This window comes from Moschus berezovskii, chromosome 4, assembly GCF_049115385.1.
Source record: "Moschus berezovskii isolate FMDL1 chromosome 4, NW_MosBer_1.0, whole genome shotgun sequence".
Taxonomy (NCBI): Eukaryota; Metazoa; Chordata; class Mammalia; order Artiodactyla; family Moschidae; genus Moschus; species Moschus berezovskii.
The window spans coordinates 52,280,633-52,298,536 of record NC_142463.1 but is presented as its reverse complement, the minus strand read 5'-3'; the positions used below and the strand labels follow the sequence as shown (position 1 = coordinate 52,298,536).

Below are 17,904 nucleotides of genomic sequence, written 5' to 3'. Positions count from 1 at the left end.
AATTTATATGACCCTACCTAGCATCTTCAAAGAAAACAGAATCAAGTCTTCAATTTAATGAAGTTTGAAAACACTGGACTGATGCTAAGGCTGAAACTGCAATACTTTGGCCACCTCATGCGACGAGTTGACTCACTGGAAAAGACTCTGATGCTGGGAAAGGTTGGGGGCGGGAGGAGAAGGGGACAACAGAGAATGAGATGGCTGGATGGCATCACCGACTCTGTGGACATGAATTTGAGTGAATTCCGGGAGTTGGTGATGGACAGGGAGGCCTGGCGTGCTGTGATTCATGGGGTCGTGGAGAGTCGGACAGGACTGAGCAACTGAACTGAACTGAGATTATCAGACAAAATGTATACGAATGTATACAAAATGTTACTTATAAAGTTGCTACAGTTTGCCTTTACAGTGCCATAATAGATTATAAAGAACTAGCCAATTTGAATTGGGCATTATAGTTTTATTTCTTGAAATTTTGAAACGGTCTTCACTGATGAATAACCTGAAAGAATTACATCATAATATTTACTGTAGATTTATTAGCTCTGATATGAAATCATTTCATTTTGAGCCCTAGCAAAAGTGACTTCTTCCCAACCAAGCATTTGTAGTGTGCCCTCTAATTCACATTTTAATAAATGTCATTTTCTAAGTGTGTTACCTCATGCTTTGGCTACAACCCAGATGAATCCTGAGAGAATAAGAAATGTGCTTTCTGACTGATTCATCTGTATTTTATTTTGCTTTTCATTAAGAAATTACTCTTTGAAGAAAATCAATAATCTTTTGTGACTGAGGGGAAAGGGTAGTGTGTTGCAGTGGTGCATTCTAATTTCTCAAATCAGACTGCCTTTAGCCAGCTGTTGCTGATTGTTTTGTCTTTTGTTGTTCCTACAGCCTGGGTCAATGGTGACCCCAGAAGAGTGGCCTATCCTACAGACAGCCAGGGCTACTTTTGTGGCCAGAAGGGCACCCCCAATGAGTGAGTATGGCCACCTTGCTTTGTCTGATTTTACTGTCTAAGCTGGAATGTGGAAATCACTTTTGCATTAGTCCTACTTAAGACTTCATAAGAGGACTGAAATTCATAAAATAGGGCTTCCATCTCTTTTACCCAGAGACAGTTTATAAACAGGTGGGATGTTTCATATTATTTGATTTAGACAAGATGTCATCATTCTGAAGAATTTTATTAAAATGCATGAAGACCCTGGTTAGTAAAAAATATAATTGTGATGGATAAATTGGACCAGTGAGCTTTATGAGAAGTCATATTTTAAAATGCTGTATGAAATGAGCTATTGGAAGGCTGAGATCTGAGTAGCTGCTAAAAAGCTAGACAGTACAGTAGTTAGAATTGTTTTGTCACAGTGTCTATGGATAAACCATTCTACCTTTCAAAGTGAGGGGCACACCTTGAACGTCTTCAATGAGTGGCAGGTGGGCTTTTCAAGATAATTAGCCTGCTGCTGACAATGACCCTGAAGCTGAAACAAGCAAGAAAGAATCTTCCATCAAATTCCTTTCTAATGTTAATCATAACAGAAATTTTCATTTCTAAAAGCAAGTTTTCTATTTCTTCATCATAAAGAAAAAGCAAAACAGAAGCCCACATTTTTAGAAAATAAAAATTCTCCTTTCTCATTGGTCCTTTTCTTTTCTAGTAATACCTGAGTTTTTATACGATCTCCTGGTTCTTCATAACCAGTTCAGTTTCTATAAAAGTTGGTAATGAAAGGGTAAAAAAAACAAAGAAACAACAGCTCTCTCTACCACCAGAAACAGCAAAAACAAGGCTCAGAATATTTCTCTTGTGTTCCCATGTTACCCAACTATAACTGTAGAGCTTATTATTCCAAGATATCAAACAGATTTAAAAAATAAGATTAGGAAAGTGTTAACAAAATACTGGGTAGCATTATTATGGACAATTAAGAGAAACAAGAAATTTGGGTTAGGTTGAGTGACATGATTAAATTCTTATTCATGTCAGGTTGAGTTTATGATATGTAAATTGATGTCTACAAAGGTCCTCATTGCCTGTGAGAGACAACTAAATTCTCAGCCAGGGTGGTAATTCTTAGCCTCAGTGTAACTCTAAAAATCCTAGACATTGCCAACAAAACCTTCACACTATGAAGGACAAAGAAAGCACCGGGTGGTAAAAAGATCATACAGATCTCTGAATCGCTAGTTCTTTAAAATAGGCTATCTTTAAAAGGGCTTCTGTAACAGTGTTCCCTGGACTTAAGCCAATGACCCACTTATTTTCAACAAAAATGGGATACCATAAATTTCAGTATATTAAAGATCATCAGAGACAATCCTAGAGTAACACAGATATGTTCTTTAAAGTATTATTTGTAATAACTATATTGGAAACTCTGCAGATATCTAATAATATGTGGATGCTAGTAAATTGTGGCCCTTGTATTTAATAAAATATAATGGGGCCATTAAAAATCTGTATTTATAATTTTAAGAATTGATTATGTTAATTTTCTGCATAGTTTCTAGATTTTATCCTTATTGCCAAATTCAGGATTAAATTGAAGAAAGTAGGGAAAATCACTAGACAATTCAGGTATGACTTAAATCCCGTATGATATACAGTGGAAGTGACAAATAGATTCAAGGATTAGATCTTATAGAGTACATGAAGAACTGTGGATGGAAGTACATATGAACATTGTACAAGAGGCAGTGATCAAAACCATCCTCAAGAAAAAGAAATGTAAAAAGGCAAATGGTTGTCTGACAAGGCCTTACAAATAGCTGAGAAAAGACACAAAAGGCAAAGGAGAAGCAGAAAGATATACCCATTTGAGTGCAGAGTTCCAAACAATAGCAAGGAGAGATAAGAAAGCCTTCCTCAACAATCAATGCAAAGAAAGAGAAGGAAAACAATAGAATGGGAAAGACTAGAGATCTCTTCAAGAAACTTAGAGATACCAAGAGAACTTTTCATGCAAAGAGGGGCACAATAAAGGACAGAAATGGTATGGCCCTAACAGAAGCATAAGATATTAAGAAGGGGTGGTAAGAATACACAGGAAGAACTATACAAGAAAGATCTTCATGACCCAGATAGCCAAGATGGTGTGATCACTCACCTAGTGCCAGACATCCTAGAATGCAAAGTTAAGTGGGCCTTAGGAAGCATCACTACGAACAAAGTTATTAGAGGTGATGGAATTCAGTTCAGTTCAGTCACTCGGTCGTGTCCGAATCTTTGCGACCCGTGAACTGCAGCATGCCAGACCTCCCTGTCCATCACCAAATCCCAGAGTACCCACAAACCCATGTCCATCGAGTCAATGATACCATCCAAACATCTCATTCTGTGTCATCCTCTTCACCTCCTGCCCTCAATCTTTCCCAGCATCACCATCTTTTCAAATGAGTCAGCTCTTCGCATCAGGTGGCCAAAGTATTGGAGTTTCAGCTTCAACATCAGTCCTTCCAATGAATACCCAGGACTGATCACCTTTAGGATTGACTGGTTGGATCTCATTGCACTCCAAGGGACTCACAGGAGTCTTCTCCAACACCACAGTTCAAAAGCAACAATTCTGCAGCGCTCAGCTTTCGTTATAGTTCAACTCTCACATCCATTCATGACCACTGGAAAAACCATAGCCTTGACTAGACAGACCTTTGTTGGCAAAGTAATGTCTCTGCTTTTTAATATGCTCTCTAGGTTAGTCATAACCTTCCTTCCAAGGAGTAAGCGTCTTTTAATTTCATGGCTGCAGTCACCATCTGCAGTGATTTTGGAGCCCAGAAAAATAGTCAGCCACTGTTTCCACTGTTTCCCCATCTATTTGCCATGAAGTGATGGGACCGATGCCATGATCTTTGTTTTCTGAATGTTGAGTTTTAAGTCAACTTTTTCACTCTCCTTTTTCACTTTCATCAATAAGCCCTTTAGTTCTTCACTTTTTGCCATAAGGGTGGTGTCATCTGCATATCTGAGGTTATTGACATTTCTCCCAGCAATCTTGACTCCAGCTTGTGCTTCCTCCAGCCCAGCGTTTCTCATGAGGTACTCTGCATATAAGTTAAATAAGCAGAGTGACAATATGTAGCCTTGACGTACTCCTTTTCCTATTTGGAACCAGTACATTGTTTCATGTCCAGTTCTAATTGTTGCTTCCTGACCTGCATACAGGTTTCTCAAGAGGCGGGTCAGGTGGTCTGGTATTCCCATCTCTTTCAGAATTTTCCACAGTTTATTGTAGTCCACAAGTCAAAGGCTTTGGCATAGTCAGTAAAGCAGAAATAGATGTTTTTCTGGAACTCTCTTGCTTTTTTGATGATCCAGCAGATGTTGGCAATTTGATCTCTGGTTCCTCTGCCTTTTCTAAACACAGCTTGAACACCTGGAAGTTCATGATTCACATATTGTTGAAGCCTAGCTTGGAGAATTTTGAGCATGACATTACTACTCTGTGAGATGAGTGCAATTGTGTGGTAGTTTGTGCAATCTTTGGCATTGCCTTTCTTTGGGATTGGAATGAAAACTGACCTTTTCCAGTCCTGTGTCCACTGCTGAGTTTTCCAAATTTGCTGACATATTGAGTGCAGCACTTTCACTATGAAGACCTACAGGATATTCTAGAACTAACACCCAAAAAAGATGTCCCTTTCATTATAGGTGACTGGAATGCAAAAGTAGGAAGTCAGTAAACACCTGGAGTAACAAGCAAATTTGGCCTTGAAGTACAGAATGAAGCAGGGCAAAGGCTAATACAGTCTGCCAAGAGAACACACTAGTCATAGCACACATTCTCTTCCAACAATACAAAAGAAGACTCTACATATGGACATCACCAGATGGTCAACACTGAAATCAGATTGATTATATTCTTTGCAGCCAAAGATGGAGAAACTCTATACAGTCAGCAAAAACAAGACCAGAAGCTGACTGTGGCTCAGATCATGAACTCCTTATTGCCAAATTCAGACTGAAATTGAAGAAAGTGGGGGAAACCACTAGACCATTCAAGTATGACCTAAACCAAATCCTTTATGACTATACAGTGGAAGAGAGAAATAGAGTTAAGGGACTAGATCTGGTAGACGGAGTGCCTGATGAACTATGGAGAGAGGTTAGGGACAGTGTACAGGAGACAGGAATCAAGACCACCCCCAAGAAAAAGAAATGCAAAAAAGCAAAATGGCTGTCTGAGGAGCCCTTACAAATAGCTGTGAAAAGAAGAGAAGTGAAAAGCAAAGGAGAAAAGGAAAGATATACCCATTTGAATGCAGAGTTCCAAAGAATAGCAAGGAGAGATAAAAAAAGCCTTCCTCAGCGATCAATGCAAAGAAATAGAGGAAAATAATAGAATGGGAAATACTAGACATCTCTCCAAGAAAATTAGAGATACTAAGGGAACATTTCATGTAAAGATGGGCACAATAAAGGACAGAAATGCTATGGACCTAACAGAAGCAGAAGATAGTAAGAAGAAGTATCAAGAATACACAGAAGAACTGTACAAAAAAGATCTTCACGACCCAGATAATCATGATGGTGTGATCACTCACCTAGAGCCAGACATCCTGGAATGTGAAGTGAAGTGGGCCTTAGGAAGCATCACTACGAACAAAGCTAGTGGAGGTGATGGAATTCCAGTTGAGCTATTTCAAATCCTGAAAGATGATGAAATTCCAGTTGAACTATTTCAAATCTTTTAAGATGATGCGGTGAAAGTGCTGCACTCAATATGCCAGCAAATTTGGAAAACTCACAAGTGTCTACAAGATTCAAAAAGGTTGGTTTTCATTTCAATCCCAAAGAAAGGCAATGCCAAAGAATGCTCAAACTACCACACAATTGCACTCATCTCACATGCTAGTAAAGTAATGCTCAAAATTCTCTTAGACGGCCAGGCTTCAACAGTACATGAACCATGAACTTCCAGATGTTCAAGCTGTGTTTAGAAAAGGCAGAGGAACCAGAGATCAAATTGCCAACATCCGTTGGATTATTGAAAAAGCGAGAGTTCCAGAAAAACATGTACTTCTGCTTTATTGACTATGCCGAAGCCTTTGACTATATGGATCACAACAAACTGTGGAAAATTCTTAAAGAGATGGGAATACCAGATCCCCTGACCTACGTTTGAGAAACCTGTGTGCAGGTCAGGAAGCAACAGTCAGAACTGGACATGGAACAACAGACTGATTCCAAATTGGAAAAGAGTATGTCAAGGCTGTATGTTGTTACCCTGCATGTCTATGTTTATGAGAAGTTAGCAATTTGTTTTTGTATATGGAATGAAGTAGGAATCAAACTTCCTTTTTTTCCAGTTGTAAAGCCAATGATTTTACAATAATTTGTTGAAAACTATGACTATGCTGTTTGTCCTATTTCTGATAACATCATTATCATTTGGTAAATTGAGATATATGTTTCTGAACCATCTATGCTTTTAAGTATACATATTTTAAGTCTCCCAATGTTTTAATTCTTATATAAATGTGTATTAATTTGAAAAGTTAACAGGTTATTTCAAATGTTTATGAGAGTTTTTAGTAGTTAATGAAAATATTTCTGAAAATATCACATTTCAATCATTAACACAGTTTGGAATTATCATAAAACTAGGCAGAAAGAAATAAATACCTTTACAAATATATATTTTGAATGTGATAAGATGGGATTTCAAGTCAGTACCAAAAGAATGGATTATTAAATAAGTGGTAGTGAATTAACTGAAATGCTATTCATAAATATAAAATAAAACTGGATATTTATTGCATACCTTATGCCAAAAGGAATACTGAAACTTGGAAATTTAAATATAAAATATACAACCAAAAAAGTAACAGAAGAAAATGCAGGAATAGGTTTATAGAATAACAGGGAAAACAACTTTTTCTAAACTTGACACCAAAGCCAGAAAATGTAACAAAAATGTTAAAGTATATTATGACACAATGTAAACCCACTTTACCCTACAAAGTGGTCTGCAAAAATAAAAGGTAAATAGAAATTCAGGAAAAATGTTTTTCAATGTATATATCTGACAGTGGGTCAAAAGCTTTATTATATGAACTACTTTTTACAAAATCAGAAAAGGAAAAGAGGATAATTCAATATAGAAGTTGAAAAAGGTATTAAAAACAAAATAACATGACATGATAACTAATAATAATAGGAAGTGCTGTTCAATCCCAGTTTTGAAAGAAATGCTAATTAATAGATATTGTTGTTGTTCAGTCAGCAAGTTGTGTTCAACACATTGTGACCCCCGTGAACTGCAGCACACCAGGCTCCTCTGTCCTCTGCTATCTCACAGAGTTTGCTCAAATTCATGTCCATTGAGTAGGTGATGTTGTTTAACCATCTCATCCTGTTCCGCCCTCTTCTCCTTTTGCCTTCAATATTTCCCAGCATCAGGGTCTTTTCCATTGAGTCAGGTCTTCGTATCAAGTGGCTAAAGTACTGGAGCTTCAACTTCAGCATCAGTCCTTCCAGTAAATATTCAGGGGTGATTTCCTCTAGGATTGACTGGTTTGATCTCCTTGCAGTTCAAAGAACTCTCAAGATTCTTCTCCAGCACCACAGTTCAAAAGCATCAATCATTGTTCAACCTTTATGGTCCAGCTCTTATATCCATACATGACTACTGGAAAAACCATAACTTTGACTATACGGACTTTTGTTGGCAAAGTGATATCTCTGATTTTTAATACACTGTCTAGGTTTGTCATAGCTTTCCTTCCAAGGAGCAAGTGTCTTTTAATTTCATGGCTGCAGCCACCATCCATAGTGATTTTGGAACCCAAGAAAATAAAATCTCTAATTGCCTCCACTATTTTCCCTTCTATTGCCATGAAGTGATGGGACCAGATGCCATGATATTAGTTTTTGAATGCTGAGTTTTAAGACAGATTTTCACTGTCCTCTTTCACCCTCATCAAGAATCTCTTTAGTTCCTCTTCACTTTCTGCCATTAGAGTGACATCATCTGCATATCTGAGGTTGTTGATTATTCCTGGCAATCTTTATTCCAACTTGTGATTCATCCAGCCTGGCATTTCAGATGATGTACTTTGCATAGAAATTAAACAAGCAGGGTGACAATATATAGCCTTATCATACTCCTTTCCCAATTTCAAAGCAGTTTGTTGTTCCATGTCTGGTTCTAACTGTTCCTTCTTGGCCCGCATACAGGTTTCTCCAGAGACAGGTAAAATGATCTGGTCTCTAAGAATTTGCCACAGTTTGTTGTGATCCAGAGTCAAAGGCTTTTGCATAGTCAATGAAGCAGAAGTAGATGTTTTTCTGGAATTCCCTTGCTTTCTCTATGACCCAACAAATGTTGGCATTTTGATCTCTTGTTCCCCTGCCTATTTGAAACCCAGCATGTACATCTCAATGTTCTTGGTTCACGTAGTGCTGAAGGCTAGCTTGAAGGATTTTGAGCATAACCTTGGTAGCACATGAAATGAGTGTAATTGTATGTGGTTTGAACATTCTATGTCATTGCTCTTCTTTGGGATTGAAATGAAAACTGACCTTTTCCAGGCCCGTAGCCACTGCTGAGTTTTCCAAATTTGCTGACATGTTGAGTGCAGCACGTTAGCAGCAGCATCTTTTAGGATTTGAAATAGCTCAGCTGGAATTCTATAACCTCCGCTAACTTTGTAGTAATGCTTCCTCAGCCCCACTTGACTCCAGGATGAAGCTGTCAAATTAAAAAGACTAAAATTTCCAGGGTTGACAAAAGCATGGGGAAGAATTCAAATTTTCTACTGGTTTTGGTGAAATATGATAAGATTTATCACAGTTTATCAATTGTTTACCAAATTTGTATATTCTTTTTGATTCAGCACTTTTTCTCCTAGAAAGTTACCTAATGGAAATTTATATAAACTTTCCTATTGTTAAGGTACTATGAAATAGTAATAATAAAATGGAAACAGCTAAACTCTAAGGCTTCCACACAGCAAAGGAAATCATCAACAAAATGAAAAAGCAGGCTATGGAATGGGATAAAATGTTGGATTGGCCAAAAAATTCTTTTGGGTTTTTCCGTAAGATATTACAGAAAAACCTGGACGTTTTAGACAACCCATTATTTGTGAATCATATATCTGATGAGGGTTTAGTGACCAAAATTTATAAAGAATCCACGTAATTCAATAGCAAAAAAACCAGTGAAACAAATGATTAAAAATTTAGCAGAGGACCTAAATAGACATTTTTCCAAAGGAGACATACAGATGGCCAACAGCTATATGAAAATGTGCTCAACATCACTCATCATCAGCATATCAAACCATGAGTTATAATCTGATTAAAATGGCTATCATCAAAAAGACAAGAGAAAACAAGCGCTGGTAAGTATGTGGAGAAAAGGGAACCCTTGTGGATTTTTGGTATGAATGTAAATTGTTGCAGCCACTATACAAAACAGTATGAAGAGCCACAAAAATTAAAAATAGAAGTACCACATGATCCAATAATTCCACTTGGTACCTATCTAAAAGAAATTAAATCATTATCTTGAATAGATATCTTCACCCCCTCGTTCACTGAAGCACTATTGTAAGCAGCACTGCTTACAATAGCCAAGTCTCGGAAACAACCTAAGTGTCATTGGATCCGTATGCAGATAAAGAAAATGTGATTTTAAGCAAATAAACAAATTTAATTTTAAAAAATCAGTCATAAGAAGAAGGAAATCTTGCCATTTGTGACAAGATAGATAGACCCTTAGTGCATTATGCTATGTGTTGTTAAGAAAAAATGAAGTCATAAAAACCAAAAAGATTGACAGTTGTCAGAAGTGGGAGGTCCGGGTGTGGGAAAGGGGTTTAGGTGGTCAAAGGGTGCAAATTTCCACTTGTAAGTTTCTAGGGATGTAATGTACAGCAGAGGATGAGATGGTTAGCATCATCAATTCAATGGACATGAATTTGAGCAAATTTCGGGAGATAGTGGAAGACAGAAGAGCCTGGTATGTTGCAGTCCTTGAGGTTGCAAAGAGCTGGACGTGATTTAGTGACTGAGCAACAACAACAGTGCACAATGTGGACTTCCCAGGTGCCTCAGGAGTAAAGAATCTGCCTGCCATGCAGCAGATGCAAGAGACATGGCTTCAATCCCTAGGTTGGGAAGGTCCCCTGGAGTAGGAAATGGCAACCCACTCCAGTATTCTTGACTGGAAAATTCCATAGCAGAGGAGCCTAGTGGGCTGCAGTCCACAGGGTTGCAAAGAGTTGGACACTTCTGAGCAAGCACACAGTGTACAATATGGTGAAGTCATAGATATAAACTAAACATTGTGGTAATTATTTTTTAATATATACATGTATTAAATCATTATGTTATATATCTTAAACTAATACAGTGTTACATGTCAAGCATATCTCAATAAAACTGGAAAAAAATTAAAGCAGGATCTAGAACAAAAAAAAAATAGAAATCCATGGATTTCAATCTAGTATGGTACAGTGTGCTGGCTAAAGAATAAAGTAAAATGCCTACAATTCCATCTGAAACATTACATTTACCCCCACTTTCTCTAGTTACTTTCTGGCACAAGACCCTAATTTAATGCCTTGGGTACTTACCACTACATGAATTTATCCTGATTATTGATTTCGCTTGTTTATCTTCCTCTTCCAGAGTCAAAGTTCTTTGACATCAGGGATGTTCTCTTTTGTATTGCTGTTGTATCCTCAATACTTCATTGTAGTCGGTGCCTGGTGTATTCATTGTGAAATGGATCAGAATAAAGGAGTAGCACAGACAGGACACTGATTTGCTCCCAAGGTGGAGATCAGTGTAAAGTTCTTATCAGATCCTCCTACCAGCACTGCTAAGCAGGTGTCATTATTTTACTCTGATTTTCAAAATTTGGAAGCAAATTCAGATAGGTTAAAATATGCATTCAGGGTCAACTGACTACTAAGGGGCAAAAGTAGCATGTTCTAACCCCCAATTATGTGCTGCTTAGGCTGCACATTGATAGAGTTGCAGTAAAATTGGTTTTCCATATTACATACTTAATCCATGTTCCATGTTTAACTTGACATTCAGATTTGCAATTCTTCCCTCATTCCCTGTTGATTGCATAGTTCTTAGGATCAGTTCAGTTCAGTAGTGTCCGACTCTTTGAGACCCCATGAACTGCAGCATGACAGGCCTCTGTGTGCATCACCAACTCCCGGAGTTCACCCAAATTCATGTCCATTGAGTCAGTGATGCCATCCAACCATCTCATCCTCCGTCATCCCCTTCTCCTTCTGCCCTCAGTCTTTCCCAGCATCAGGGTCTTTTCCAAGGAGTCAGCTCTTCGCATCAGGTGGCCAAAATATTGGAGTTTCAGCTTCAGCATCAGTCCTTCCAATGAATATTCACGGTTGATTTCCTTTAGGATTGACTAGTTTGATCTCCTTGCAGTCCAAGGGACTCTCAAGAGTCTTCTCCAACACCACAGTTCAAAAGCATCAATTGTTCGGTGCTCAGCTTTCTTTATAGTCCAACTCTCACATTCATACACGACTACTGGAAAAACCATAGTTTTGACTAGTGAGTCCTTTGTTGACCAAGTAATGTCTCTGCTTTTTAATATGCTGTCTAGGTTGGTCATAACTTTCCTTCCAAGGAGTAAGCGTCTTTTAATTTCATGGCTGCAGTCACCATCTGCAGTGATTTTGGAGCCCAGAAAAATAAAGTCAGCCACTGTTTCCCCATCTATTTCCCATGAAATGATGGGACTGGATGCCATGACCTTAGTTTTCAGAATGTTGACCTTTAAGCCAACTTTTTCACTCTCCTCTTTCACGTTTATCAAGAGGCTCTTTAGTTCTTCACTTTCTGCCATAAGGGTGCTGTCATCTGCATATCTGAGGTTATTGATATTTCTCCTGGAAATCCTGATTCCAGCTTGTGCTTCTTCCAGAAAAGCATTTCTCATGATGTACTCTGCATATAAGTAAAATAAGCAGGGTGGCAATATACAGCCTTGACGTACTCCTTTTCCTATTTGGAACCAGTCTGTTGTTCCATGTCCAGTTTTAACTGTTGCTTCCTGACCTGCATACAGGTCAGGTGGTCTGGCATTCTCATCTCTTTAAGAATTTTCCACAGTTTATGGTGATCCACACAGTCAAAATCTTTGGTATAGTCAATAAAGCAGAAATAGATGTTTTTCTGGAACTCTCTTGCTTTTTCAATAATCCAACGGATGTTGGCAATTTGATCTCTGGTTCCTCTGCCTTTTCTAAAACCAGCTTGAACATCTGGAAGTTCGTGGTTCATGTATTGCTGAGACCTGGCTTGGAGAATTTTGAGCATGACTTTACTAGTGTGTGAGATGAGTGCAATTGTGCGGTAGTTCTAGCATTCTTTGGCATTGCCTTTCTTTGGGTCAGCAGTCCCTTAATTAATTGCAGCATCATAGGGAATTTAAATATCTGAGACCATTATTGCTAAATAGTTCCTTAAGTAATTATCCCAGACCCAAATTAAACAAAAATTGTATTATGTTATTTTTCATTTGTTTTTGAAGCAAAAGTGCTTTCATATGAGAACAGGAACACGTGGGACAATCCGCATTGTCCAAATAAATACACCTGATTTCAGAAAAAACACATATTACCTTGAATTCATACCATCATGAAAGCCAGAAGAATACTGTCCTCCCATAATTGGAAGGACTGATGCTAAAGCTGAAACTGCAATACTTTGGCCACCTCATGCAATGAGTTGACTCACTGGAAAAGACTCTGATGCTGGGAAAGGTTGGGGGCGGGAGGAGAAGGGGACAACGGAGAATGAGATGGCTGGATGGCATCACCGACTCTGTGGGCATGAGTTTGAGTGAACTCCGGGAGTTGGTGACGGACAAGGAGGCCTGGCGTGCTGTGATTCATGGGGTCGTGGAGAGTCGGACACGACTAAGCGACTGAACTGAACTGAACTGATAATGATGTATAATGAATGAAACATCATTCTTTGGGAAAGTGCTTGAAGCAGACACCAAACATTGTTTTAACCTCTTCTTTTCCCTCCTCCATTAAAAAATAAATAGACCAAGCAGAAAAAAAGTACCATTAAATTACCAATAAATGTGTGTGTATGTATGTTCATTTGCAGATGAAGTGGATCTTTGTTAGGATGTGTAAGCAGTTTAGACACTCGGAACAGTTGGGTCAAGGACATACTTGTTAGACGGTAACAGAACATTTGTACTCATTAATTTCATGATGTACTTACAGCACCCCTTTGATTCTCAACTCTCAAAACATTCCTTATAACTGAGCTTAAAATTCTATGCTTAGAGATGGTGCAATAGTGTTTGGGATAGAATCTGTTGGTTCTGTGCTTCGTTTATCCATGCCTATGGCATCACTGACTCGATGGACATGAGTTTGAGTGAACTCCGGGAGTTGGTGATGGACAGGGAGGCCTGGCGTGCTGTGGTTCATGGGGTCGCAAAGAGTCGGACACGACAGAGCGACTGAACTGAACTGAACTGAACCAAAAGGATTCCAAGGGAAACACTGGGAGTTTTCTAAAATGCCGAAAGAGATAAACTCTAAGTGAAATGGGGTGTTTTTTTGATGTGTGCGACTTTCTCTGCCTTTTGGGTTGCAGGGAAGTTATTCATGATACTTGGGTATGATCCTTTTCTTTGGGATTTCTACTAAATTGCAAGAACTCGATTGGTTTTGATGCCACCTTCTGGCTACTATAAAAACTTCAGCTTATAAAATTTGGGTTGAAAACACTTTGAAAACTGTGTGATACAGCCCAATTGCCAAATTAGACAGACTGAAATACCCATTCACCTAGTATGAACTTCATAAAGGGAAACAGGAAAGATTAAGAGGACAAAACTCCCATTTAAATTTTGCATTAATTTGACATCTAAGTGAAAGAATAACTTTATCTGCAACTCACTGAAGAAACTCTTACAAAATGGCAAAGAGGTCTCACAAATCTGTTTGAACATTCTACAAGCCCAGATTTGCCACTTGGTTTAATTTTTTAAATCTTTATCAACATAATATATGCCTGTGAAAGTAAACCAAACAATAATGAAGAGCTTATAATAAAGGCAATAAAAGCAATGGTCTCCTGTCTTAAGACTCCTTACCCACAATTTCATTCCACAAGATAATTTCTCCTCTTTCTGGTTGCTTTAGACACTTCAGGCTGCTACAACAGAATACCATAGACTAAGCTTGTAAACAACAAAAACTTACTTCTCACAGTTCTGGGGATTGGAAGTTTGTGATCAGGTGTCAGCTTGGTTAGTTTCTTGGTGAGGGTCCATTCCCTGGTTTGACATCTTATGCATCCTCAAATGGAGGAAAGGATTAGAGAGATCTCTGGGTCTCTTTTATAAGTGCACTAATCCCATTTATGAGGGCTACACCCCCCTGACCTAAGCACCTTCCAAGGCCCCATCTCCTAATAACCATCACACTGGGGGGTTGATTTTAACATATGACTTTGGGGGGAATAAATACTGGTCCTAGCGCTTCTGGAAGTTTTTTGCATAACTTAAAATCGTATTCTTTTATTTCATGCTTTATTAATTTTAGATAATATCCATTTATAGCCTGCTATGAAAATGGAAGATTTAACTCATGTACTTTATGTTTTCCTGATCTTCCTCCTCCTTCCATGTTGGATAGTTAAATTATTACCTTTAGATTTTCTTATAGTTACTTTCATGACTTTACATAGTATGCTGAGTCTCTATTGCTTGTTCCACTAACTTCTGTCAGGCTTGACTCCTCTTTATGTAAGAAGAGGGTATTATCCCCACTACCATTCTCCATCTTTCTTTTCCATTCCTCTTTCTACTTTCTTTTTTTAAAATTTTTATTGGCGTATAGTTGATTTGCAATGATATATTAGTTTCAGGTGTACAGGAAAGTGAATCAGTTATATATATATATACACACACACACACACACACATACATATATCCATTCTTTTTAGATTCTTTTCCCATATAGACCATTAGAGTATTGCATAAAGTTCCCTGTGCTGTACAATGTGTTTATTAGTTACCTGTTTTATATGTGGTACTGTGTATATATCAATCCCAATCTCCCAATTTATCCCTTCTTTCCCCCCATCTTCTGGTAACCATAAGTCTGTTTTCTACATCTGTATCTCCATTTCTGTTTTGTAGACAAATTCATTTGTACCCTTTCTTAAAACTCCACATATAAGTGATACATTATATATAGTATTTATATTTCTCTGTCTGACTTACTTTACTCAATAGGAGAATCTCTAGGTCCATCGATATAGCTACAAATGGCATTATTTCATTCTTTTTATGGCTGAGTAATATTCCACTGTATACACACACCACATCTTCTTTATCTGTTCCTCTGCTGATGTACATTTGGGTTGCTTCCATGTCATGGTTATTGTGAATAATGCTGCAGTGAACATTCCTCTTTCTATGTTTACCCTTTACCTGATTGAGTTTGTAATAAAGTTCAATTCTGCAACTTCATCAGAATCGTTCATATTCTGCTGGTAGATTGACTCTAAAAGTTTTGGAAATAAGACTTGTACTTTGTAATAGCTATTTAAAGTTTATTCACTGTCTGGCCATTACATTTTCATTTCTACTGTGTCCCTGATATCAAAGCCAAATTTTACACTTTATTTACAGCTTAGCATCATTCTACATTTTAGTGTATTTTGACTTAGAGCAATGACATTCTTGTATAATGTTTTATTTGCCAGCAAGTTTTCTTGGACAGTCTCTATCAGGACAACAGTTTTTCTGCCTTTCCAATGCCACTATTTTTTAAGGGCTCCCTCTTCTCTGAACACCTACCTTGCAGAGTTTCTGCTTTTTGTTCCACTCAGCACCAGGCAAATTTTAGGCTCAGTGCATAGCTTTAATTCTGAGACTTATCTACCTCATTAGATTGGGCCCTGCTGCTAGACTTACCAAATAAAAGAATGCTCAGTTAACTTTAGATTTCAGATAAACAGAAGGATTTTTTCTTAGCCTGAATTTGTGCCATGAAATGTTTTCTATATCCCAACTTGTCTTCTTTCTTTGTTGACACCCTTGTTTTGATGGAGAACATTCTTGACTATCTTCCTAAGACAAGAAAGCATAGAAAGATAAATCCTTGGAAATCTTTTTCTTCTCCCTCTTTACACTTGATTGATGGTCGAGCTTTAGAGATGTAGCCTGAAAGACAATTCCTGTCAGAAATTTTAAGATGGTATTCTGTTGTTTTTGGCATCCAGTCTTTCTAATGCTAGTCTGATTCACATACCTTGTGGTGACATCATTTTTTCTTTTTTGAAAGATTTTTCCTTTGGGAAAGCATTTAAAATTATTTATTTTTGGTGTTCTGAAATCTCACAATTCAATGTAGGTCTTACACTAAAAAAAAATCTTTTTGTCCAGTCTTTGATGGGTCCTTTAATTCTAAAGAACTGTGACTCATCACCTCTGAAAAATTTTCTTCAGTTATTTATTTGCTATTTTCATTATTTCCATTTTATTGGTTGTCTTTTTGGAACTCTGTTATTCGTAACTTGGACCTCCTTGATTAGTCTTAATACCTTTTTTTTTTACCCCTTACATTTTCCATTTATGACTTTTTATTCTGTATTCTAGAAGATTTTGTCAAGTTTTTTCCAGTTCTTCCTGTGATTTTTAGATTTTGTTAATCATATTTTTAGTCTCTAAAAGCACTCTTGTTTTCTAATTGTTTATAATAACATAGTATTTTTATTTATGAATAATCTGATTGAATCTCTCTGAAAATACTGTTTTTTAAAGGTCCCTTCTATGCTCTGAATTATTTTTATTTTATCCAGCATTGCTTTGTGTTTGTTTATTTTAGTCTTTCCTTTCATTTTCTGATTTCTCTTAAATTCCTGATGCTACTTGGTAATCCATCTTTACTATAGAAAGAATTGGGTCACTTGTGTGAATTTGCTCAGCTGCTGTGTCAGTAGGTCAGTTTTTCCAAGGAGACCTCTGCCTAGTATGGTATAGGAACACTGTATTAGTTATTAGATTTCACCACCACATGAGGTGGGAAGCTGACTGTCAGACATGGACTTTTAAAATGCCAGAATATGAAGGATTGTACACTGGGGTATCCAATTTCACAAAGGCCCCTGATATCATTCAACAAAAGAGTCCTTTGTTTTTGCCTGATTTTCCTGGATCCTAGAAGTCTTAAGTAGGACTATGGGGGGAGCACAGTGGTGGTGGTTTAGTTGCTAAGTCATGTCCGACTCTTGCAACCCCATGGACTGTAGCCCACCAGGCTCCTCTGTCCATGGGATTTTCCAGGCAAGAATACGGGAGTGGATTGCCATTTCCTTCTCCAGGGGATCTTCCCAACCCAGGAATGGAACCCAGGTCTCCTGCATTGGAGGCAGATTCTTTACCAGCTGAGCTATGAGGGAAGTCCATGGGGGGGGCACAGAGGTGCTGATTTGTACTGCAGACCTGTATATAAACCTTTGATTCATCTTCTCACTTTTGGCCACATTTCTCACTCTCAACTTTTGAGTCCAGAATGTATCATGCTTTCTAACAGGCATATCATATCCCACCCTTTTTGTAGCTTTTCTATAGTTCATTCATCACTCAGCACACTCTCATATGCTCTTCATCTTCCAGAAATTATTGACCTCTCTTGTGCGATAGTGAGCAGATCCCATCCTGCACATCCTTAGCCAGTATGGCAGTGTTTATCCCTTTCTGTATTTTTATTCTTTTAATTCCATGTGTCTAGAAAGGAAAAGAGATGGGCTTAAGTGCATCTTACATCATCTTGAACTAGCAGTTTGTAGTTGCTTCTATTTTATTGTTTCATGGTGGAAATAAAATTCAAGTTAAATAATGAGTAAATTCCTTAATCACT

General features: G+C 37.8%; 1 protein-coding gene across 1 annotated transcript in view; it reads left to right on the top strand.

Moving 5' to 3' along the window:
- Nucleotides 1-17,904, top strand: part of SLC44A5 (solute carrier family 44 member 5) — a 115,612-nt gene that overhangs the window by 36,606 nt on the left and 61,102 nt on the right. Inside the window, exon 2 of the mRNA XM_055401397.2 lies at nucleotides 901-985. Within this exon, the coding sequence (XP_055257372.2) occupies nucleotides 901-985 (85 nt within the window). The remainder of the gene's footprint in view (nucleotides 1-900; nucleotides 986-17,904) is intronic.